Source organism: Notamacropus eugenii, chromosome 1 (genome assembly GCF_028372415.1).
Source record: "Notamacropus eugenii isolate mMacEug1 chromosome 1, mMacEug1.pri_v2, whole genome shotgun sequence".
Classification (NCBI taxonomy): Eukaryota; Metazoa; Chordata; class Mammalia; order Diprotodontia; family Macropodidae; genus Notamacropus; species Notamacropus eugenii.
In genome coordinates, this window is record NC_092872.1 from 497,792,206 (window position 1) to 497,816,445 (window position 24,240).

Consider the following 24,240-nt stretch of genomic DNA (forward strand, 5'->3'; position numbering starts at 1 on the left):
TCTGTAGGAGGATGAGATCAGACACATAACACACAGGATGAGGTGAGGGTTGGTGAGGCTAGGAATCAGTGTGAAGTAGACAACTGCTAGGTTAAGAGAGAGCAGAGGAACTAGAAAGTGCAGTATCAATGTGAGCTAGCCATGACTGTCCACTCCCCTTGGCTTTTGAAGGAGTCTGCCATGTTAATGGTCCCAGGGGAAAAGCATTTTTACCTGTCCTTCCATGGAGTCCAGGAGACCCTTGTACTGATAGACCAGGACTGTTCTTCTGCCCTTTGGCTCCCAGTCCACCTATTAGGAAAGAATAAGTTGGAAGCAAGTGAGAATTTGGTTCTTAGTGCATGGAGAAATCTGGGCTGGGGATTTTCAGCCCCCTCTCCCTCCACGCATACCCAAGGCTTATGTTCTCATGGGGGAGACATGGCTCATATTCTCAACGAACTTTTGGTCTAAAGTGAGAGTCACAGCCTTGTCTTTGGCAGTCTCTTAGACTTACATGGAATGAGGGGACATAGTCCCTTTCCTCAGAGACCTTCAAGTCTAATAAAGGGAATCACAGAATCTGATGTCAGGGAGCTTGTGGTCTATGTAGTGAGATAAGGAGCAGGGTACTGGGTGTGATTAAGACCAGAGAGTAGTAAGATGACCTTGGGATCCTTATCTGCATTTAAACTGACTTTCATCAAAACAGCTGGATGGCAGAGGTTGGGTACTCAGAAGTCTCTCCGTAACTTATGCTCTGGCTGCATCTCAACAGAGACAGAAAGAAATAGTCTGGAGCCCAATCCCCAGTGCTAAGAACCATCCATCAGAGACAATTTGAGAAAGTTAGACTTTGGACCAGATTGACCAGAAATGCCATCTATGGTGTTAGCCCAGTCATATAAAACTCTGAGCTCCAGTTACACAGGAAAGCCTGAAAGGCATAGATATGGGGTTCATGGGGCTGTTGGGGAGAGAGTCAGGTATAAAAATACTTGCCTTCCCTGAACACATAGGTTTGCCAATTAACTGCTTAAAAGCTGTGGAAATCTAATTTGTGTAATTAAATCCTATTTCATATACACCAAGGGAATCCTGGAGTGAATAATTTTATAAATCTAATAATTATCTTCTTGCTGAGCTGTTTTATTTCAGATTTTGAGCCATTGAGTTTGCTTAAAGTGAAGATTACCTTAGCCAGATCTAGCTAGCCTCAGCCTCCTTTTGCTTCTCAATGGTACAAACTAGTGACAGGGATGAAAGTCCCCTGGGATCTATAGTCATCTCAGCTCTTGATCAAACACTCTTCACTGCATTGATTTCTATCTGACGCAGGGCCTCCTCTCCCCACCCCCAGACTTTGACAGTAATAAGCACCAGGATTGAGGGGGCTGCTGCCTTCTCCCACCTTTGCTATAGGCAGTTGCCTAATGCCTGCTTCCTCCAGCTGTTTTCTTCAGGAACAGAGGAGAACAGCTGGAAGAAAGGGGTGGTGCAAGAGAAAGAGGTTGAAGGTGATGGTGCAAGTAGAAAAAAGGTAGAAATGGTGTAACAGTATCTTTCCCCAGGGATGGTGACAGATTCAAGTTGCCCTGTGATGTTAAGCTGAATCCTGCCAATTAAACTATAGACCTGGACTCCTGCACAAGACAGAGGGAGAGAAAAAATAGCAGCCTTCCCTGCAAATAGTCATATAGAAAGATATTCAGGTTCAAAGTCTGTCCTTGGCTAGCTTTATTTCTTTTTCTCATCTTCTTTGTTTTCCCTCTCCCCACCCCCTGCAAGGTTTCCAGCCCTAATCTCACTGCTTGTGTCTCTTGAAATCGGCATCTCTATCCATCTCAGCATCTGATCTCCGACCCTCCGTCTGCATTGAAAGCTGGCTGCTGCAGCCACCAGCCAATCAGGAGGACGGACACCTGCCAAGGTCATCTCCACCAAACCTCCTTGATGGCCCCCCCCACCTCCTCCCAGAAATGCAGCTGCCTCCAAGGTCTGGCCCAGAGTAAAAAAAAGGACTTGGCTCTCTGAAGGGCTACCATGCAATAAGCTGACTGGAGAGGCAGCAGCCAGATGTGACAATTTCTGCATTGGTCAAGGCAGTGGCAGCCCTATCTGCTAATGGTATTAGATGGAAGGTTGGTGAAGACTTAGTGCAGGAATCAGTGACAGGAAGATTCTGATTCTCCTATAATCTATCTTTCCTCATCACCCCCACCCCTGCCCAACCTCACCCCCACCCATTCCTCAGTTAGAGCTGAGTAAAAGGTAATAAGGCATAGTAAGGTAAAGGAAGTTCTCAGAACTGGGTGTTAGAAGATGCTTAATCTTTGATACCAATAAGCTGTGTGACCTTGGGTAAGCAACCTCTTTCTCTGGACTACAGTTTCTTCAGATGCAAAATGAGAGGTCTAGGTTTAATGGTCTCTGAGGTCACTTCATGCTCTAATATTCAATGATTTTTATTACCTCTTGCATGTTCCCAGGGAAAGAATTCCCACCATATACCATATCAATCCTAATATCAACTCAGATGGAAGCACACTGAAGGCAGGGATTATATCCTAAAGATCCTGATGCCTGGTACAATGTCCATCACTCACTCACAGAAGGTCAGAGTTGAAGGGACTTCAGGGATAATATAATTTGATTGGCACAATTAGTTGTTCATTCAATCTTTGCTCGAAGACCTCTAGTGGAGGGTCATCCACTATCTACTGAAAGCCCATTACATTCATGGATAGTTCTAATTGTTAAGGAAGTTTTCCTTCTCATAAGCAGATTTAAATTCTGTAATTTCCACCCAAAGCAAGTCCTTAATCCTCTGAACAGATAAATAACCCAGGAACTCTCTGACCTCTTTCATAAAAATTTAAGTCAAAATACCTAGGTAGCCCTCTCTCCCAGGCTCTCCAGGGAATCCATCCTCTCTGTCTCCTTTTTGGCCAGGAAGACTAGAATGACCAGGTAAACCTGGCTCTCCCAACTTCACCTCCTCCTCCCAGACAGGCACTGGGGGTCTAGTGTTCTCATGAAGGAATGGATCAAATTTCAACACATGAGCTAGGGGAGAAGAGAAAGGCATTTAGTCATCTTCATTCTTTAGAGATGACTGGAATAAAGAGAACCTATAGACTGGGGTCCCAGGAAAAGCTGTTGGGGAAGAATAGGGATATCTAAGAATGAGGGAGGTGGGATGGGAATTGGGATCTCTGGGATCATGTCATAACTATCACTATAAAACAAATCACTCAAATCCCTCTGGGCTTCAGTTTCCCCATCTATAAGAGGAGAACAATTCTCTCTGAACCCTGTTGCCTTATGGGAAAGGCACAACTGATAGGAGAGCTGCTATATTCATTTGGAGGCAGGTGCTATGTAAAGGTAAATGTAATGGGCAAAGGTATGACTCTTTAGTGGCTATGGGGTAGTATGCAAAGAAGATAAGGTCAGGAAAAAGAAAAACCTCATAGGGTTTCACTTCATACTTTTGCCATCATCCTATCCTGGGTAGGAGAAGGTTTCAGGTCCCACTTGTCCAAAGAGTGTGACTTCCCTAAGGGAATTGTCACTGTGACCAGCCGTGACCCAGTCATCCCCTAATCATTTGGAAATTTTAAAGAAGTTGCCCTCAAAATGAGAGCAAGTTTACTAGGTGTGTGATCCTGGGCCAATCATCTAACTAGTCTCTCTCAGTTTCCCAAACTGTAAAGTGTGGATAATACTAGCATCTACTTCATAGAGTTGTTGTGAGAATCAAAGATCATGTAAGGGCTTTGCAAAACTTAAAGCAAGATATGAATGTGATTTGCGGTTTTTTTCTCATTATTACTCACTCTGAATCAACTGCTCACAAGCCTGGCTGACCAACTGGTAAATGGTGGCAAGGGACTGAGGTTCTCCCTAAAGAAGCAAACATCATTATTTTTGTACAGCACAAGAGCATGATAGGAATTTAATTTGCAGAGAATTTGAAAGTTAGGCTAAGTTAGTGAGCCATGAAAGTTTAAAATGGGCAGTGCTACAGACTGTGTTAGGAACAGCAGAAATAACTAGATAATAAACTACGTTCTTATTATATGGTGTCCATTATACATGGAAATCCGGGGTGAGCAGCAGCATGGGCTGAGAGCACCGGACTTCAAGCCAAAAAGTCTAAGTTTTTATCCTTATTAATCGTGTGACTTTTGGCAAATCATTTTCTGGGCTTTAGTTTCCTCATTCATAAATGGGTATAGGGACACTAGTACTGCCTGTCTCAGCTCTCTGGTGCCTGGTAGGCATAAACAAGACGATACAGATAAAGTGCTTTGTAAATTATAAAAAGTTTTATAAACTGCTCTGTAAACTGTAGAGCGCTTTATTAGTGTTGTTAGGAGTACTGCTGCTAATAGTAATAACTGACATTGCATGATCCTGCATGCCCTCACTACTGCCATGCAGCATGAAATCTGGACTGCCAGACTGACACAGCCTTCTGCAGGACTGCTGACCAGAAATGGAACAGGATAGCAAAAGGCTTTACCTTCTCTCCTCTCTCTCCTTTGGGCCCAGGAAGTCCCTGAACAGGAAAGAAAGGAAGAAAGACACACATCATTACCAGAATTCTCAGGAATCTGAAAGAAGTAAGAGGAAAACTCAGCTGAGGATGTCTGGGGTCTGATTCTCACTCAGGGTGGCTGCAGCTGTGACCGTGCGGCCCTGGCTAACACTGAGGCATCCTCAATGTACCCTAAGTTCTTGTTCTTTGGGGGATGTGAAAGCCCCCGACTGAGGGCTCTTGGCCTCCTTTCTCCAGTGCTTGCTTTTCCCATCTCTTTAAGTTCAGTCTAATGCTTCCTGGGTGAGAATGGGGAGAGACAAACAGACAGAAACAGAATGAGAATGAGAATGTAGACCAACACACAGTCAAAGGCTTGGAGAACGTGAGCATTGCTCATAAGCATTCCTGTGTTTGCTCTTGAGGGTATCCACAGAGAGAGAAGCTGGGGATACTCAGTCTACTGTGCCTTGTGTTTGGATGTGGGCTGCACAGCTATACATGAGCATGGGAGGACAGGTTTGCAGCATTCAGGTAAGGGGGCAGCTGTGTGGGTAGACAGAGGAGCAGGTTTGGAATATGTAACACTACACTCATTCTGGCTGCTGTCCCTGCCTTGGATTGAATAAGCCAGCCCTCTGGCCTAATTCAAGATTTTAGGAAATGCTTGATTGGCAGAAAGTATCTGAATTTCCTTTTGGAGAGCAAGGGGAAATCTTGAAAGATGAGACTGTCTTCAAGGTGGAAGGACAGAGGCTGCGAGAGGATATGAAAGGGGGATCACAGTCCTGTGCCTTTGATTCCACAGAACAGAATGAGGGGCCTTTCTTTGAATTTGAAAGAAATCAATTTAAGACAAATAAATGACTTTCCTATGTTATGCAGATGGGAATCAGTTAAGGGACTCAGTGCCTCCATGTTGTACAGGCTGGAAATAAAATTTACAAACATTCACATCTGCCTTTATCTTTATGTCTCTCAGAGCCCTAAACACCAGATCCCGATAGGCACTTAAAATCTGTTTATGGCATGAATGGGATGGTTATATAGGGTGGTCAGGGATATTTATCAACATTCCTAACCTTCAAAGAGGACAATGAGAAGGACTACGCAACCTCCTCAGATTATGTGGCCTCCCCTACCTTCTCAGCCCCCCTCCACCAGTTATAATTCAAAGTTTTAGGGGCACTGCTGACATTCTGGCATTTGCTTTTCCCTCTAGGGACTTCATGTCACAGCTTTGCCATGAGTACAGGACACACTGGTTCCTGTAAACCCCAGGCCCAAGAGTTCATTTCGGTGTAAACTACCCTCTGCCTCACCTGGGGGCATCGGGAGAGAAGCCAGCCTCAAGAGGCCCTCTCCTTGGGAAGGAACAATGTCATTCACACAGCACTTTGCCAGGATTGGACAAGCTACGGACTCCAGGCAAAAATCTCCCCTTCCTGCTGGGCATTTACTGCACGAGCTAGAGGCCTCTGGTGTCTGTGCAGCATGGGTAACTGGGGACTGCTGCAGGGGACCAGAACTTAGGTAGAGCCATCCTGCATTCCAATCCAAGAGACAAAGTCAAAGGTCCTTCCTCCCAGCCCCCTGTGTCCAGCCATGAGATACAGAACAGCAGCAGGTCTTGCTGATGTATCATCATTTCTCTAAACTCATCATTGTTCTAAACCCAAGGACCAAGCCCAATCTATCCAGGTCTGTTCCTCTTAAAATAAATCTGACATATACAATTCCAAGCTTTTATTAACAGCTCCATAGGAGATAGGGTGCTGATGTTTTTCTTTACCTCCCCAAAATTATTTTAAATAGAAATAACCTAGGTCATAAAAATAAGACTCTTTTTTCCAAAAATTGCTTCACATATCTCTTTTCTACAACCCACAAAAGGAGGCAAATACACAGAATTTCAGCAACATCCACAGCATTCTGCTCTCTCAAACCCCAGTCCCCTGCCTCAGAAACCTGGGGGTTTATCAGCTCTACACTCACCGTGGGTCCCACATCTCCAGGGGGACCTTTCTCCCCATTGATGCCTCTGGCGCCAGCTATTCCCTGAAAGCCCTGTAAACAGCGACAACACCACCTCTCAGTCCACATTTCCAGCAAACATAGGAAGATAATCTTGACTTCAAGTTTAGCATTCTATGCCACTGTGCTCTGAGGGAGGGGTTATGGTCCAAGGCAACTTCCCAGGGCTTCAGTCTTATATGGGGTTCCCTTCCTAGCTCAAGAACCCAAAAGAACTCCCCACTACCTACTGCATGAAACCTAGATTTTGTAGCACGGTATTCAAGACCCTCCACAATCTAGCCCTGTCCTATCTATGCACTGCTCTCTTACATGAAGTTTTTGTTTCACCAGGTCAGTCTCTTCACTGGGACATAAGCCTCAGTTTCCTCATCTGTAATATGTGTGGATTGGATGCTCTCTGGCTGATCCCTGCTAACTCTATCACGTGAAGCCAGCACCATATTCGTTCCCATCTATACACCTTTTCTTATGCTGCTTTCCCTACCTGCAATGTCTTTCCCCTCCACCCATATTTGCGCATTATTCCAGGCTTGTCTCAATTGTGACCTCCTCCATGAAGGTTTACTGATCTGAGGAACTCACTCTTTGTGCCACAGCAGCATGAAATCAAGGACATATACATTTCAAAACAAGATATGGAGAGATTGTGTAGTGGGAGAAGACGGCAAATGGGCAACCCAAATGTTAGGAGAAGCTCAGTATGGCTGTGGACAAAGCACAGGACCTGGAATAAGAAACACCTGAACTCATATCTTCCCTCAGACACTGATTAGTATTATGACCCTTGGCAAATTACTCAATTCCTCATCTGTAAAATGGGGATAATAATAGCACCTATCTCCCAGGGTTGCTGTGAGAATCAAATGAGTTAACACTAAAGTACCAGAGAATTGCTAACTCATACCTACCATGGTAGCCTCAGATAATACAAGAATAAGAGGAAAAATTTCAGTTTGTTGGGTTGCTTCTTTATATGGAATTCATGGGAAACCATGGAAAAGAATTATATAGGATGAGAAAGCATGGTTTTGTAGCTGTCCATTTGTTTCAGTAGTATTTGACTGTTTGTGACCCCATTTGGGGATTTCTTGGCAGAGATACTGGAGTAGTTTGCCATTTCCTTCTCCAACTAATTTTACAGATGAAGAAACTGAGGCAAACAGGGTTGAGTGAATTGCCTAGGGTCACACAGCTAGTAAGTGTCTGATGTAAGATTTGAATACAGGACTCCAGGCTTGGCAATCTAACTGTGCCATCTAACTGCCCAAGAAAGTCTGGAGGGGGCTTCCTAACACCAGCTGTGAGTCCACCAAAGCAATGATGTGGTTGGTTTGTTTGCTAATTAGAGAAACAGCATGGTATAATGGATAGAGTACTGGCTCTAGGCAGTTGAGGCAGAAACCCTACATCTAATGCTTACTCTCTATGTGACCTTGGATAAATCACTTGATCTCCCTGGGTCTCAGTTTCTTCATCTGTAAAATGAAAATGGTTGGACTAGATGATCACTTTGGTCCCTTCCAGCTCTGGAATTGTAATCCTATTCTATGGTGGAGAATCTTGTATTCTCAGGTACACCCAGAGACCTGAGGGCAGGGTTGGGCTGGGTCTTCTCTTCCTTAGTGTCCCTCTAGGCTCCATAAGGGCAAGACCCATATTCCTCCAACTCTCCCACAGCATGGACAAGCTCAAAACTGGCACGTGGCAGGCATCAGAAAATCCTGGTTGAATTGATTTTTGGGGTCTTCTATGGAGGTTGCTTCCTCCCCTTCAGCTCTTCCCTACACACCATGGCCCCATGCATTGGTGAAATGTCTAATAACCACTTCAATGCTAGTAAATTGCCCAATAATGAACAGTAGCAAAATTCTGATTAGATTTTTAAAGACCCCAAATTGCTTAGGTTGCTACAGGAAATTAAAAGTGAAGATGGCATCATGGAAGACATTACCTCTCCTTTTCTGAAACTCTCTGCCATGTCCCCGCTTCCCCCTAAAAAGGCTAGATCCTGGCCTGGAGGAGCTTTAGGGATAACTCTGGGGGCACTTCTGATGTTCAGATGTTCTCTTCTTATGTTCAAATTTCAAAGTTCCCTACACAGTGCCCCCAGCATCCCAGAGGCAAGGAGCCAGAGAAAGCCAGTAGAGAAAGGAAATCACTGGAAGCTGTGGAGATTGGGGGGCGCAAACTGACAGCCTGTCCACCAAAGTCCCCTGATCAAGGAGTGACAGGCTGCTACTCAATGAGCGGGGCTTCATCTCCACCTTCCCCCAGTGCTGTGATCCTCATGACAGGAACACAGAAGGTATTTGGCTCAAGGACCCTGGGGAGTTTGGATCTCATCTTTATTCTTTTTCTTCTGCTTGCTCCCCACTATATTCTGCCTCCCATCCCAATTACATTATACACACAGGGACGGGAGGGAGATGGAAAGATGCAGAGAAAGAGCAAGTGAGAGGGAACAGGGAAAGAAGGAGAGAAGGGAAACAGGAAGAGAAAGGGAAGGGCAGTGGAAAGGGAAAAGGGATGAAGAAGAGAGAGAAGGAGAATAGGAAGAAAAGAGAAATGGGGAAGCAAGGGATGAGGAAGGAGGGAAAAGAGGAAAAAGGGGAAAGCAGGAAGGTCAAGAGAAGGACAAGGGGAAGGAGGAGATGGAGAAGGGGAAAGGGGAAAGGGAAAAAGAAGGGAAGGGGAGCAGCAAAGGATAGGAAAGAGAAGAAGAGGGGGAAGGGAAAGAAAAGAAAAAGGAGAAGGGGAGACTGTCAGAGCTTTCCTCTTACCCTGGGGCCAGGAGGTCCTGGAAAGCCAGCTGTACCTTCAAATCCCCTCATCCCCTAGAAGTAAAAATCAGGGTTTTAGGATTACGCCTGAAATTGAGGATAGGTAGCTGTTCCTTAAAGGGTGTAGAGGAGACAGGTTAAGGTTGGGCGCGAGCGCACACATACACATGCACACACACAATACAACACACTCATGCACTTACATAACACATACTTTGACACTTCAATTCCTGGTTTGGGGGACCTTTTAAGGGACCACTCTGTGTCAAAAGCATTTTTACCTTTGGACCTTGGAGGCCATGTCTCCCAGGTGGTCCTTGGTGACCAGGGTGACCCTGTAGGAGGAAATTCTTAGAATATGAATGGAGTGAAAGAAGCATCAGCGTCTTTGTACTATCTAGGGGTCAAATGTTTTCTTTGAAAGTTCTAGATTTTCTGGGAAATGTACTTCATGGAAGTAAGAAAAGGTTCCCATCTTCCCTAGCCCAGACAGTTTGCTGGACAAAGCATCCATTTTGCGCATAGTACCTGTAAGCCTGGATGTCCAACGTCCCCCTTCTCACCTTTGACCCCTGGTGGACCCTGTACAGGAACAAAATAATAGGACTCCTTCCTACAATTGACTTTGACATTAATTTTGCATGTCTAAAGAAATAAGCAACAGGCTGAGGAATAGACATAGGTAGTTTTGTAAGGGAGTTGAGAGAAGAGGAAAGGAGATGGAAGAATCACCTACCACGGGTCCCTGAACAGTGAGACCCTGAGTCCCTGGTGACCCCTGCTGCCCTCCAGGGCCCTGCGGTCCAGTCTGTCCAGGTGGACCTGGTTCTCCCTAAGGACAGAGAGGAGATGAACGATGAAGTCACATCTTTCTCACAGATTCTGCAACAAACTCATAAATGCTTCCACTTTGTGATCCAATCCAATCAAAATCCAACTCTGTGGTAAAGCACTTCAAAATCCTCTGAAATCTAGTAAGTGTTCTGACCTTATATTCTACCACAATCCCAAGGGAACCTTCTCCAAAGCACTGATCCCCATGGGAGGTAACTAAATACAGATTTTATGCCCTTCATCAGAGGCAGTTGGGTGATGCAGTGGATAGAGTACCAGGTCTGGAGTCAAGAAGATCTGAGTTCAGATTTGGCCTCAGTTACTTGTACTAGTTGTGTGACCCAGGGCAAGTCACTTAATCTGTTTGCTTCAGTTTCCTCATCTGTAAAATGGGTGTAAACCTTGTCCCAAAGCCCATTGGTAGGTGACTCTTTTCTCATTGGTGGAGATAAGGCCCTCCCCTGCCTTAGGTGAAGGACAGAGTTTTCAAGAGGAAAGAGCTTCAGTTCTTCAATCAGTCCCCCTTTGGGGACTCATCATCATTCCTGGCTTCCAGCGTCAACAGAGATGATGGAAGAGGCCAATCCCACTTCAAGTTGCTGAAGAAAAAAACTCTGGGAAGACACAAGAGGAACTGGCCATCTCCATCATGTCCTTACTCTCATCATGCTACTCTAGAGACTTTGAGGAATTTCCCCTTGGGTGGGATCAAGGACACTCTCTCTTGGTTGAGCTGAGTTATCTCACTTCCAATGGGAGAGCTCCTTTGTGCCTTATTGTCAGGCATATATTCTCTTACAAATTCTCTGATTTTTGTTTTGCTGTAATTTGGATAAATGGGCTTTGGGACAGGGGTTACATGGGGATGATGATTATAGCACCTCTCTTCCAGGATCATCCAGTACCTACCATGTTGTGAGGATCCAATGAGATAATAATTCTAAATCTCTTAGTATGGTGCCTGGCACATAGTGAATGCTATATAAATCTCTATCATCATTACCATCATCATCATCACCATTATTTATACCCCTCACTAGAGATGGCTAGGTGATGCAATGGATAGATTGCTGGGCCTGAACTTAAGAAAACCTGAATTCAAAATCTGCCCACATATGCTACTTAATCTGCCTGCCTCAGTTTCCCCAACTGTAAAATGGAGGATAATAATAGTACCTACTTCTTACAGTTATTGTGAGAATCAAATGAGATAATTATAAAGTACTTAGCACAGTGCCTGCCACATAGTAGTGGATTAATAAATGTTTATTTCCTTTCTCATAATTTTAACCAAAAAGATCAGGCTCTGGGGGTCCAGGATTACTTGATGCCAGGAGGGTTTAAATTCATAAGCAAGGACAAGAAGGAGTGGAAACTCATTTTGCCACTTGCCACCTATGTGACCTTGACCAAGTTACTTAATTTCTCTATGCCTCAGTTTTCTAATCTATAAAATGAGGAAATTGGACCAAATAGTCTTTAAACTCCTTTCCAACTCTCTGATCATATAAGCCTATAATTCTAGTCACGTAGGGTCTACTGGGTTCCAGGGAGCTGACTGAAGGTTCTAAGGCTCCTTAGCCTTCACTGTCATTTCCCTACTTCACTCTCAACAAGGAATTGACAGGAAATAGAATTGGTTCTGAGCAGTACAACCAGGAGGGAGGAGGAGAGCTGACATTTTGTGTCAAGAGCTTATTTTTTGGAGGGAGGAGCAGAGCCTGGTGAGAGACCAGAGCATGGGGAATTTATCCTTTATTAACAGTGAAACTCACTGGACACTTAGTAGACATTAGCTAAACGTGAGTTGTTTGAATTCACAGAAGTTTTCAAGCTTTGGTTGGCCTGGGAAAACTGAATGGATATAAAATATTGGCCCATCTCAGGGCTATCGGTGTGTGGACGGGGACTACTCCTGAAGAGGTCATAGGATTATAGTGGAAAACCATCTTAGGGATCATGGTTGCAATAGGGAGAACAAAGATTTCACATTGAAAGGTTATTTAAAAGCCGTTAGGTCTACTGAGAGAAGTCAGCAGAAGCAAGAGAACATTGTGCGATGATAGATTTTATTAGACTTAGCTCTTCTCAGCAATGATCTAAGACAGTTCCAAGACTCATGATGGAAAATGGTATCCACATCCAGAGAAAGAACTATGGAACCTGAATGCAGATAGAAGCATGCTATTTGCTCTCTTTTTTTTTCTTTCTCATGGGTTTTCCCTTTTGTTCTGATTCTTATTTTACAACATGACTAATGATTAATATGATCATACATGTATAGTCTATATCAGATTACATGCCATCCTGGGGAGGGGAAAGGGAGGGAGAGGGAAAAATTTAGAACTTACTATCTTATAAAAGTGAATGATGAAAACTAAAAATAGACAAATAAATTAATATTTAAAAAATAAAGGTCATCAGGTCCACCATCTTCATTTTGCAAATAAAGAAACTGAGAACAGAAAAAATAAATTGCATTGAGACTTTCTGACTCCAAATCCACTTCTTTTTCCCATTGCACCAAGAGTCAGAAAGTTATCTCTAAGTGATATGGGACAGGGACAGTTCTCTGAGGGGGATGCAGATACCTGGAGAAAAATCAATCACATTTGTCCTGCCCTCTCTCCATCCCTGCCACACAGAGATGACATCTGTGACAATGAACATAAAGCAAAATCTTAGAGCAAGGGATTCTTCATACTTTTTAGTCATGTGCCCCTTTGGCAGTGTGATAAAATAGATCTCTTCTCAGAAGAATAAGATGGAGTGGGGGGGCATTACTACTAGCAGCCAACCCCAGTATCCCTGATTCTGGGGGACATAGTGCTGAGTGTATGCTACTGGTAAATGTGTATGAGTTTCAGATTCTTTTAAGTCCTCACTTTGTAGCCCTTTTTAACCCTTTTTTCTTCCCTCCTTGTCTCCTTCCTCCCCTGAAGCTGCTATTTCTAGCATTCTTGTCCTCTCATATGTGAGCCATTCCTCCATTCCCCCTCTAGTACATCAGAATGGGTTTATTTATCAGTTTATCATTCAGATGAGGTTTGGGGAAGGAGGGCTCTGCTTCCAAACTGTGTCTGCCTTAGCCATGAAGATTAGTATTCATGGAAGCTCTGAAGTTTGAAATGGTTTTCTGCAGACTTGAGAATTCACTAGGGGGGTGGGGGAGGCATGATCATGAGATGGGGAGCACAGAATTTCCCCAGCAGAGAGATTGATCCTTCTTCAATTCCTTATCCCTTAAGCTTGGCTGCCTTGCATCCCTGGGTGTTGGAAGTAATGTTATCATCAAAGTTAATTAGTGCAGTGGAACAGTGTCTCCTTCCCCTTCCCTCCCTCCTTCTCTCAAGAGAGGCTTCCCCACCCCCATCCCAGCCCCTGCAGCAGCACATTCTGCTGACTGGTGCTTCCTTGACAACCTGGCATGGGGTACAAGTTTTACATGAAGATTCTGCGGATCCCGGGGCCAGAGTTCAATGACTTACTTACTTTAGGTCCTGGAGTCCCTTGCTCCCCCTGGATACCTCTCCTCCCTGGAGTGCCCTGGAGAAGTACAAAAATCAGCCTTGCCAGAAAATCCAGAACCCATGTGTATCACCCACCCTTCATTGGGGAATGAGATAAATCAGAGCTCATCCTCATTCTTTCCTGCATAATCAACCCCTCTAGGCACAAATCATCCCTTCTGATAAAAACCACTTAATTCCCAGGGGGGCCCATCTAGAAGTCTTGTGGGAGCCAGCAGATATGGCAGGAGAATACAAAGGGGCTTCTCATTTCAGGGCTGAGGGGGAGGGGAAGGTAATGTATATTTACCATATTTTGTGTTGTCCCAGTACTCCATTAATTGGAGTGAAATATTTCAGACAAGAGGAAGGATAGGAAAGGAGAAAGAGCCGTGGATTGAACTGAAGAGAGCTAAGTTCTCATTGTAATTCTGTCACTGACTAGCTATGCGACCTTGGACAACCCCCATCTCTTGTTTCCTTCTCTGTACAAGTAGGGGACTGGACTTGCTGATCTCCAAGAGAAGAGACGTCATTCTGTCGTTCTACATATGTGTCGGGCTTCATGAACTATTTTGTATCATCAACCCTGGAAATAGGCATTTCAAGCAAAGAACAATGCTCAAAAGAACCTAGGTTCAAGAGGGGTACTAGGTCACAACGGAGTTGGATTTAGGTCTCTTCAGAACCATTTCCCAAGAATCTCCCAGGTAAGGCAGGAAGGGACAGGCATTGATCTGAGCTGTGCTGGGAAGAGTCCAATCTCCAAGTGGAAGCTCACTCTTGTCCAGCTCAGATGTTGTAGGAATGCTTAGAGCTTTAATCTGTGGGTCATTATGAAACTGTGGCTGGCCCTGGGATAGGTATTGAGGGGGTTTAATTAGGCACTCTGCTCATCAGGCATGAGGCCAACTCCAGCCAAAGCCAAAGAGCTGTCCAAATCACTAGGGTCACTCCTGACTCTCTCCATCATTTTCTCCCTTCCCCCATCTCTCTCTCTCTCTCTCTCTCTCTCTCTCTCTCTCTCTCTCTCTCTCTCTCTCTCTCTCTCTCTCTCTCTCCAGAGGCGAACAACTAATCTCTGGAGACCTTTCACAGAGGCCAGTTGGGGCTGAATTTATTGGCTGTCATTATTAATTCAACCACTCCCCACCAATCAGATCTAGATTTTTTCTTTCATTTTTCTGTGTTACCAAGTGGATACAGATGGCTTCAAAGCCAGGATGACCCAGATTCAAATCCTATCTCTGACACATACTGACTATGAGACCTAGGACAAGTCACTTAACTTCAAGCGCTAACCTGTATTTTTGGGGGAAGTTTATTTACCTTATAAGTAAATCCTTACAGGGAATTCCCTATAAGAAAGAAGTCTCAGGCCTACTCTCTGTCCCTATCCCTTCCTTATTTTCATTTCAATTATCCACAGAGGAAAGGCTAGAGAGGGAATCACCAAATCTACTTGAATAGAGAGGGAAGAAAAGCTAAGGAAGGGCCTTCCTTTCCCCTAAACATGAGCCTTTACATGAAGGAAGCCTGGGAAAAACAGTACTTTGAAAAGACTTTCTGGTCCCCCCAGGCCTCTAGGAAATAAGTAATATATTGCTAACCAAGACAACCTTCCACTTCCCTGTTCCCATGCCCACTAAGTGCCCAGTCCTAAGGTTTCGATCTGTGCAAAGATGATCAGAAAATATATTTTTGGACATGACCAATATGGGAATATATTATTCTTGATTATACATATGTATTACAAGGATTTTGTTTTACTTGAGGGAAAAAAAACAAATATAAGTTTAAAAATAAATAAAAGCTCCAGACAGAGATGAATACAGAGAATAAAATCCTCAGTGAAATTAGGGTAGCTAAGCATCTGGGCCTGTAGTAGATATTGCTAATGGGGTTACCACACAGCCATCATGTAGCAAAACATGTGCTCAGAGATTGGGCTGTTTGGTCACAGTAAATGTACTTCAATCTGGGAAATAGATTGGTCTTGTACTAATACCTGACCTGGGTTCATTTTCAACGCTGAGAGAGTGAAACTTTGGAACAGAGGTGATTTTATACCTGATAGGGGGTCAAGTTAGCTCCACAGTAAAAATTCCTCCTGGTCAAATCCCAACATGATGAAGAGTCCAGGATTCTTTGTTGTATCAGCATTCATTCTACTATAGAACTAAAGGCTGTTACGGCTAAGAAGGGACCTCAGAGGTGATGATGTTCAACTTCTTCATTTAACCATTGGGTATATTGATGCCCAGGAGGCAAAATCACTTTTTTGTGTCATGGAGCTTGTCAGTGGCAGATTCCATGTCAGAACCCTGGTCTCTGATTCCATTTCCATTCTCTTTCCTCTAGTGGGCCTTGGACAAGTGCTTGGAGAACTCAACTCTCATTGTAACAGTTTTTACCGTGACAGAAACTGTCCCATATGTCTAAGGCAGCTTCATAGAAAGGACAGAGGCCTGACTTACCCTTCTTCCCTGTGTTGTGAAATCCTCAGTGATCTCAGGCCCATCTGGCCCTCAGAGGGTAGAAAGAATGAGAGAGCAGAGAGGGTCTAATGGTCAAGCCCATCTCTGAGACAGAGGTCGGTTCTGGGAACCAGCCAAGGGCTTACAGGATTAAGAGAGACCAGTTCTGGATGTTCCCATTGCTTGGCTAGGGTGTGGTTTCCCCCACAATTGTCCTGTTGGGTGAGACAGCTGTCTGTGGTCATATAATAGGGAAAGGAAAGGTGAACTTACAGGAGGCCCTGGAGGCCCTGGAGGGCCAGGCTGATCTGAAGAGCAAATGCAGGCAGAAGTCAGGGCAGGGCAGGTTTCTGCATCTCTCTGAAAAGAAAGGAAATATATTTGCTCATTTACACATATTTGCCTAGAACTTCATGAATTAAGGCCACCATATATGCAGGTAGGCAAACTGGGGGGCCCAAAAAACCTTTTCTAGTCCAAGAAACCCCATTCCAGCAGAGGTAGTGGGTACCTACCTCTCTTGGAGTGATTGTCCTGACTAATGGGGAGATACTAAGTGAGTAAGTGTTCCCAGGTTCTCCTATCTCAAACCAATGGTCTGCACTCTTTAGCTCAAATGCAACCTCCATTGTGGAGACTTCCTGATTCCTACCACTCCTCTCCATTGGCTATGACCTCTCTTGTCTCCGAGCCCCCATGATACCTTATCTGTGCCCTTCCTATGATCTTTACCACATTCTGTTATTCATGCATGTGACTTCTTTTTTCTAATAGACTATAGAGTGTTTGAGGACTGGGACCATGATTTCTTTATTGTTTATATATTACTGAGCTTTGTACATAGTAGATTCTTGTGAAACATTTGTTAAATGACTAAACAAATGGAGAAATGAATGAATGAATGAATGAATGAGTCAATCAACAGGACAGGGAATGATGACACGTTATCATCATACCAGTGCAGGGATCTCACAGCATCTATCTTCCTCCACCCAAGTATCACTGCAAACAATCTGCAGGGCCTGGAGCTGAAACTGGGAATGCCACAAAGAAGGCAGTGTGATCAGTACTGGACATTGGACTCAACCAGGATGAGTTTTAGGCAAAACCATGAAGTCAGCCAAGTTTGTCTTCCCACTGACCACAGCCCCAACAAGAAAAGAAAAGTGTCTAAGCTTACAGTTGCTGAGCCACTCCGAGGGCCCCTCGTTTTGGTTAGTTTCCCCAGCATGACAAATCCTGCAGTTGATGGGCTCCCTGCCTCATTGATCAGCCTCTCTGTGACCTTCCGACAATCAACATAGAGCTTGACCTTGGTGCGACTGACTGCCACATGTACCTGCCAAGGAGAGAGCTAAGCAACATTAGCCTGAGTGCTTTGTAGTGGACAGTGAAAGTGAATATAGAAAGGAAAACTCTGATTGGCAAGATCACCCACCAGATCCAAAAGATGAAACCCTGTACCTTCAGGTATAAGGGATAGTGTTACCGCCTAAGAAGCAACCAAGGCTACTAACAATCCAGACTGACAATAATACTCATAAAGCCATCCCCTCAATATCATCTTACATCACACTTTCCTTTTACTGACAAACTCATGGAAAGAAGCATCCATCCCCACTGTCTTTACTTCTTCACGACCCACCCACTTCTCAGTCCTTTACAGTCTGTCTTTTCAAGTCATCATTCTGCTGAAATTTCTCTCTCCAAGGTTACCAGCTGTCTTTTAACTATAAAATCAGGTACCCATTGATTGGGGAATGGCTGGAGAAAACTTTTACCATAGTATTACCATGAATGTAATGTGGAGATTATTACAGAGAAAGAAATAGCAAACGCAAGGAATTCAGAGAAGCAAGAGAAGATTTGTATGAACTGATGTAGAGCAAAATATCTCTCTTCAGAAGGGTGGAGACCACTAGGGCCAAATGGTCAATATACTGTCAGACACATTTATGTATTTCCTTAATTGTTTTTCTTGCAACATAGGGTTGAATATGAAGTGGGGTGGACTGCATCACTTCTGCCTCCTAGATTTCTTTTTGGATAATCTGCAGGCATCTCAAATGTGGCATGTCTAAATTTTTGCCAAACTTTGCCATCTTTGCCAAACTTCCATTTTTCTGCTAATGGTACCATCCTCTTCCTAGTCATCCTGGTTCATAACCTTGGAGTCACTCTCAGCTCATCCCTCTCTGTCTCTGCACCCTACCAGCCTGTATCCAATCAGTTGCTAAGTCTTGGTGATTCAGTCTCTTGAACTCATACACTCTTCTCTCCACTCACAGAGCCACAACCTTCTTTCGGGTTCTCCCCTTATGACCTATCTCCTACTCTACTGTCTTAACCTTGGAATAGGTCACTTTGCGGCCACTTTCCCTTCGAGAATTCATCTTTTGCACAATTACCAAATCAATCTTCCCAAAACACAGGGCTGACTCTGTCACTCCTCAGCTCACAAACCTCCTGTTGCTTCTCCTTCTCTCTAGGATAAAATGTCAATTCCTCATCCTGACCTTTCACACACTTCACAATCTACCTTTCATTTCATCAGCTCTCTGTTCTTGTCCAGCTGCTACCCAGACTAAATACTCCATTTCTAGACACTACTCCTTTGCCAAGATGTTCCCCATACCCACAGAGTAATCTCCTCTGATCTTGACCTCACAACTCCCATAATGCCTAGCTTCTTCAAGGCTCAGCTCAGGTGCCACCTTCTCTTGAAGCCTTTTCTCTGATCCTCCAAGTTGTTAGTATTTTCCCTGCCCTCAAATTTCCTCATGCTATACTTTTTTAGTTTATGTGTCATATTATCCAGTAGACTATAAGCTCTTTAAGGAAAAGACTACTTTAATTTGTATCATTGTGTTTAATTTTGTGTTATTTTGTGTATCCAATACCTAGAACAATGCCTTACACATAGTTAAACTGAATTTAATTGAATCAAATATTGATTAAAAATCAAAACTTTTGGGATTATTTAATCCAGAGGTTCTTGACCCTCATATCCAGGATGGTGAATAGATCTCATGGTGTCTTTGAACTTAGATGGGGAAAAAAATTACACCTATATTTACACTACCCTGTCATTAAAACTTAGCATTTCCTTTAATTAAAAAAAAATTATTCTGAGAAGGGGTTCAGAGGCTTTATCAGACTTCCCAAAAAGTCCACAGCGCACGCACGCACATGCGCGCACACACACACACACACACACACACACACACACACACACACACACACACACAAACTAAGAACCCTTGATCTAATCCAAACTGCTCATCGTACCGAGGGGAAACAGAACCAGGCTGAGAAGTAGCTTGTTGTAGGCCCCAGAGCTAATGGATGACAGAGCCAGGACAAGAGTCCAGTCCTAACCTCCAGCCCAGTGCTCTTTCTTCTCAGGAGTTCAGAATCCTAGCCCTGGCCTTGCCACTCACAAGCTGTTTTATCTTAGGTAAGTCATCCTCCCCTTCCCACTCACCTCACATGCCCCACTCAGTAAAGCATTTAGCTAATGAAGACAGAAGATTTACATGAAATATACAGAGATATGAACAAAAAGTGAAAAGCTCTCTAGAAATGTAGTATGGGAAATGTTTCAGGCAAGGCTGAGTCAGAGACAATTGGACCCATAATAAGGAGACAGGATGGCAGAGGACCAAAAACCAAGTGATCTATGCTAAAAACCAATCTGTGACCCTCTTCAAAGTTAGGACCTTGTGGAAGCTCCCATAAAATATCTTCTTCACTTCCTGCAAATCAAATGTGACTTCTTGCAACTCAGTCTTGTGGTCTCGATTGAAATAGGTCAGGGACTTTCTGCCAGCTGTAGAGGGAAAAAAATCAGATGATGACAGAGCAGATGACCCAAACTGGACACACCTTTCACCCTCAATCTATGACAGGAATGGAATTCAGGGGCCATAAGTCACTCCCAAATTAGTTCCTCAAAGTAAACTGTTCACAATTGTTACATCATATGGATGGTGGAACCAGAGGGCTTGGAAGAGGTTTGGGGAGAGAGACAAACAGTAGGTTTGCACACAACTCTCATTTATCTGTTCAAATAGGTAAAATTGCTAAAACAGTGACTAATTCAAAAGTCACAAATATTTGTCTTCAGAATGAATGACACATTAAAAATAATGGTTTCACCTCCCAAATTACATTTGATGTGGGGGAGGGCAAAGTTTCAACTGACCTATTTGACTCCTAATTAACACTAGAAGGATAATGGTGGAAAGAGGTGGTTGGAGTTAAGAAAGAGGTAGCTCAGATGTCTGCCTAGGGTGACAGAAGTGGGGGATGATAGACACTGGCCTGGAATTAAAAATCTTCAGTGGATGATGCACATGCACACAATTAAGAGTTGACTGCAATTATTATTTGGCAAACCCTTAAAATATGAAATTACTACCTGCCCCAATTGTCCACAGTCACTCAAGTAGCTCTGGTCTCATGAGTTTCATTTCACAGATTAATTGCTTAGAGTGGTTGAGGGAACAATATTTAGGAGGGGGATTATCTGCAGGCTTGGGCCACTGCCCCTCAAGGATCCTCAAAATGATACCATCAAGGGTAACTCCAAGAAGGGGTTCGAAGGTCTCATCAGTGATCTGCCACAGTGCAAAGGGCTCCCTGGGTGTCTCTGGGAGCACACGGAGGAGAAAGCTGATGGTGTGCTCCGGGGGGAGGGCAGCTGGATGGATTTCACTAGATTAACACAAAGACAGACACCCCCCACCCCAGGAAAGTTATTAGGGACAACTCCTAGGAGTGGGGAGGACAGCTTCCTCAACAGCTTGACTATGTGTGTTCCAACTTCACTAATTACTAGCAAAAGACCATGGCATAATTCAGGGGATTGGGGTGGGCAATGGTCTTTTTGAAGCTCAGGAATCACTGTGGGGAGTGTTGTACTAAACTCAACCCTCCACATTTGGGTTCTACTAAGTGGGAAAGTATGAAAGGCCCAGTCTTCCCAGGGAGGGGCCTTTCTTGGTTCTCTGGCATTGCCCATAGAGAAGCCCCTTGGAGCAAGATCATGGGACCATAAAATCATATATAGAGCAGCAAGCAAGATGACCTCAGAAAGTCATTTAGTCCAACTCCCTCCCTTTATAGATGAGAAAATTGAGGTTTATTGAGACTAAGTGATTTGTCCAAGATCACAGGTAGTAAGCCTCAGAGCCAGGCTTCAAACCCAGGTCCTGTAACTAACTCCAAATCCAGCCCATTCCCTGCTGGATCATCCTGCCTCGGTCCTACCTGGCTCGACGCATCAGCTGAACATCTCTGAAAAGAGTATAGGTACGAGTTCCACTGAAGATGGAGGGCTCCATTGAGACTCCTTTGATAGATGCATACTCTTTTTCTACCAGGCCGAAAGCCTCCATCATGTCAAATCCTGGAACATTCAGAAATGATGAGTGAGAAGGGAAAAAAAAGAAAGGGCAAGAGAGAGACAGTACAGGGAGAAAGGAATGGGGAGAGAGATGCAGAGACAGACCATAGGGCAGAGAAGAAGGACAGAGAGAAGGAGCATGAAGGAGAGAAAAAGAGAGAGGACAGGACAGAGGGAGAGAGAGGAGAGAAAGAGAGAGAGAGAGAGAGAGAGAGAGAGAGAGAGAGAGAGAGAGAGAGAGAGAGAGAGAGAGAGAGAGAGAGAGAAGAAAAAAGACAGAAAAAAAGGAAAAAGTAAGATACAGGAATAAGAGCAAGACAGATTGAGAATCCCCTTGGTGGCAGGTGGCAATAAACCTTTTATCGGTTTATTCTTTGCCTTTAGTTTTTGTGATTACTCCCTGACCCAAGTGGTGTTAATACGCATGATGTTAGCTCGTACCAAGTTTGTCTCGGTGCAGACATAACTTGGAGGCCTCTCTGTTCTCTTCTGTCCGTCTCCTTGCTTACTACAAGCTGCCATACTCCAAGTGGCTGTGTTCCTGTTAAGTAATATGTCAACTTCAAGGCTCTGTGAACATGAACCACGCCCTACAAAGCTGCTTATTCAGAACTTGGGGCCACTCAGCACCTGTTACCAAGTCCTTGACCTATCCTGACATCATCCCCCAATGCCTTAGGTCCTAAGCATTAAAAGGGCTTAGTGCCACTTCAGAGAGACTCATTCTAGCTCCTTCCTCTCACTGTCCAGGCAGACCCAAGAGATAGAATTACCAGTATGAGATTCCCACAGATGGAAAAACATATTATCTCTTTCTCTGCCCTAGAAGAAGTTTAATAAGCTGGTGTGTGTGTGTGTGTGTTGTGTGTGTGTGTGTGTGTCGTGTGCGTGTGTGTGTCGTGTATGTTTTAAAAAAAAGATCAATAATGAGTTTTTCCCTCCTAACATGGCACCAAATGCACTGTCAGAAAGGAGAAATATCTGCAGACTCTGTAAGGCTTGGAAGAAAAGTCATTTTTACCTCTGCCTGTCCCACCTTATATTTCATTTATCACAGAAGTTTCTAACCCATCAAAATTGTGTTTCCGTCTCTGGCTCTTTATATTACTTATTTTCTCATTCTCTACAATCCTGTCAGGACTTTCAAAGGTTTCTTCCTTCCACCATGAGCCAATCATACCACTCTGACTGGTTTTCCTGTGTCTTAGTTGGTTATCAAAGCACTCTGACTCACTCCCCATTTCAGATACTAATTGGTATAAAGCAGAAGGTGAAATCTGAATTCCCGTTTCTGGGTATCTTGAAGTCTAGAAAAAGAGTAAGTTTGTTTTAAAAGATCCTCTTCCAAATTCCCTTTCCTCTTACTCCTACCCCCACCATTCTATTGATTCTAGTAGCCATTATATAGTTGACATCTTTAGTAAGAGGAAGATGGATATAAAATTCCAAACAGGGTAGGGTGTGTTTGTCTGTGTGGATGTGTGTGTGTGTATGTGTGTGTTTAAGACAAAAAGAAAGACAGACACAAGAGAGGGGAGGAGAGGAGGGAGGGAATGAGAAAAAGAGAGAAAGGAGAGAGAGAGTAGGAAGAGGAGAAGGAGATAAAGATTCTATGGAATAGAAGATGAGAGGGAGACAGAGAGACAGAGTGACAGACAGACAGACAGAGAAGAAGAAGGAGGAGGAGGAGGAAAAGGAGCGGGAGGAGGAGGAGGACATAGAAATACTAGAATTATGTTGCACATAGGATAACAAGAACAGGAAGAAGGATGAGTCTGAAAAATCAGAGCTTAGTACAAATACCAAGACATGGTAGGGAACAAGACATAAACAGGTTCCATACCTGTCAGAGAGCTGTTGGCATGGAGAGCTGGGCAAGCCGCTAAGAGACAAACAGAAAAAGTATTTAGAGAAGCAAGTTTAGCCCATCAAATAACCAGGTGCATCAACCCCAGAATTGTCACACGGAAGTCCTGGGACAGTATTTTGGAGTTCATATTCCTAGAGTTTAGGAAATACTAACCTCATACCAACTTCATATGTAAATGTAACTTATCATTATTTTATAGAGGAGGAAACTGAAGATCAGAGAGGTTTGGTGGTTTCCTATAGTCACACAGAAAATATTAGACCCAGAATATATACCTAGCATTTCCTTAAAGAGATGAGAATTTTTTTCTGAAATAAAACTCATTCACTATACATAGACCACTCTCAGTTATCCACAAATGGGAGACTGTCTACAGGTTTTTCCTACTCTACTAGCGAGTTGGTCCTAGGCTACCAACCCCAGTTCCGATCTGGTCATTGAGAGCCCAAGTAAATCTGCCCAGAAGGTGTTCTGTCCTAAGACTGTTTCTAAATTCTAATACTAAATATTAGTCATTTGGGGATTATTCCTATCCTTGATCCTCTCTTCCACAAAAGTTGACAGCTCTGTCAACTTTTTTAGACTTCATCCAACGAATAAGTCTTCCAAGTCCATTCGTCCTGCAATAGCCATAATCCATTCTTCTAGAAACAGAGAGGAAGCCTCTGGGTGGGATTGCAGAGAGACAGAAAAGAAAACTTGGGTGAAAATGAAACTCATCTACCTATTTTCATTCAAAAAAAGGCAGGAAACAATATCCATGCACAATTAAATCTTGGCCTCAAGATAGGACTAGAGATTACA

General features: G+C 43.8%; 1 protein-coding gene across 1 annotated transcript in view; it reads right to left on the reverse strand.

Moving 5' to 3' along the window:
* The window catches only part of COL20A1 (collagen type XX alpha 1 chain), a 117,978-nt gene that overhangs the window by 2,718 nt on the left and 91,020 nt on the right, over positions 1-24,240 (reverse strand). Inside the window, exons 26-42 of the mRNA XM_072633307.1 lie at positions 23,410-23,448; positions 21,431-21,569; positions 20,733-20,875; positions 19,879-19,988; positions 17,340-17,498; positions 17,116-17,193; positions 16,433-16,519; positions 13,666-13,719; positions 10,076-10,171; positions 9,868-9,921; positions 9,621-9,674; positions 9,340-9,393; positions 6,518-6,589; positions 4,508-4,543; positions 3,819-3,885; positions 2,869-3,045; positions 214-291 (exon numbers count right to left, since the gene is read on the reverse strand). Of these exons, the coding sequence (XP_072489408.1) occupies positions 214-291; positions 2,869-3,045; positions 3,819-3,885; positions 4,508-4,543; positions 6,518-6,589; positions 9,340-9,393; positions 9,621-9,674; positions 9,868-9,921; positions 10,076-10,171; positions 13,666-13,719; positions 16,433-16,519; positions 17,116-17,193; positions 17,340-17,498; positions 19,879-19,988; positions 20,733-20,875; positions 21,431-21,569; positions 23,410-23,448 (1,497 nt within the window). The remainder of the gene's footprint in view (positions 1-213; positions 292-2,868; positions 3,046-3,818; positions 3,886-4,507; positions 4,544-6,517; positions 6,590-9,339; positions 9,394-9,620; positions 9,675-9,867; positions 9,922-10,075; positions 10,172-13,665; positions 13,720-16,432; positions 16,520-17,115; positions 17,194-17,339; positions 17,499-19,878; positions 19,989-20,732; positions 20,876-21,430; positions 21,570-23,409; positions 23,449-24,240) is intronic.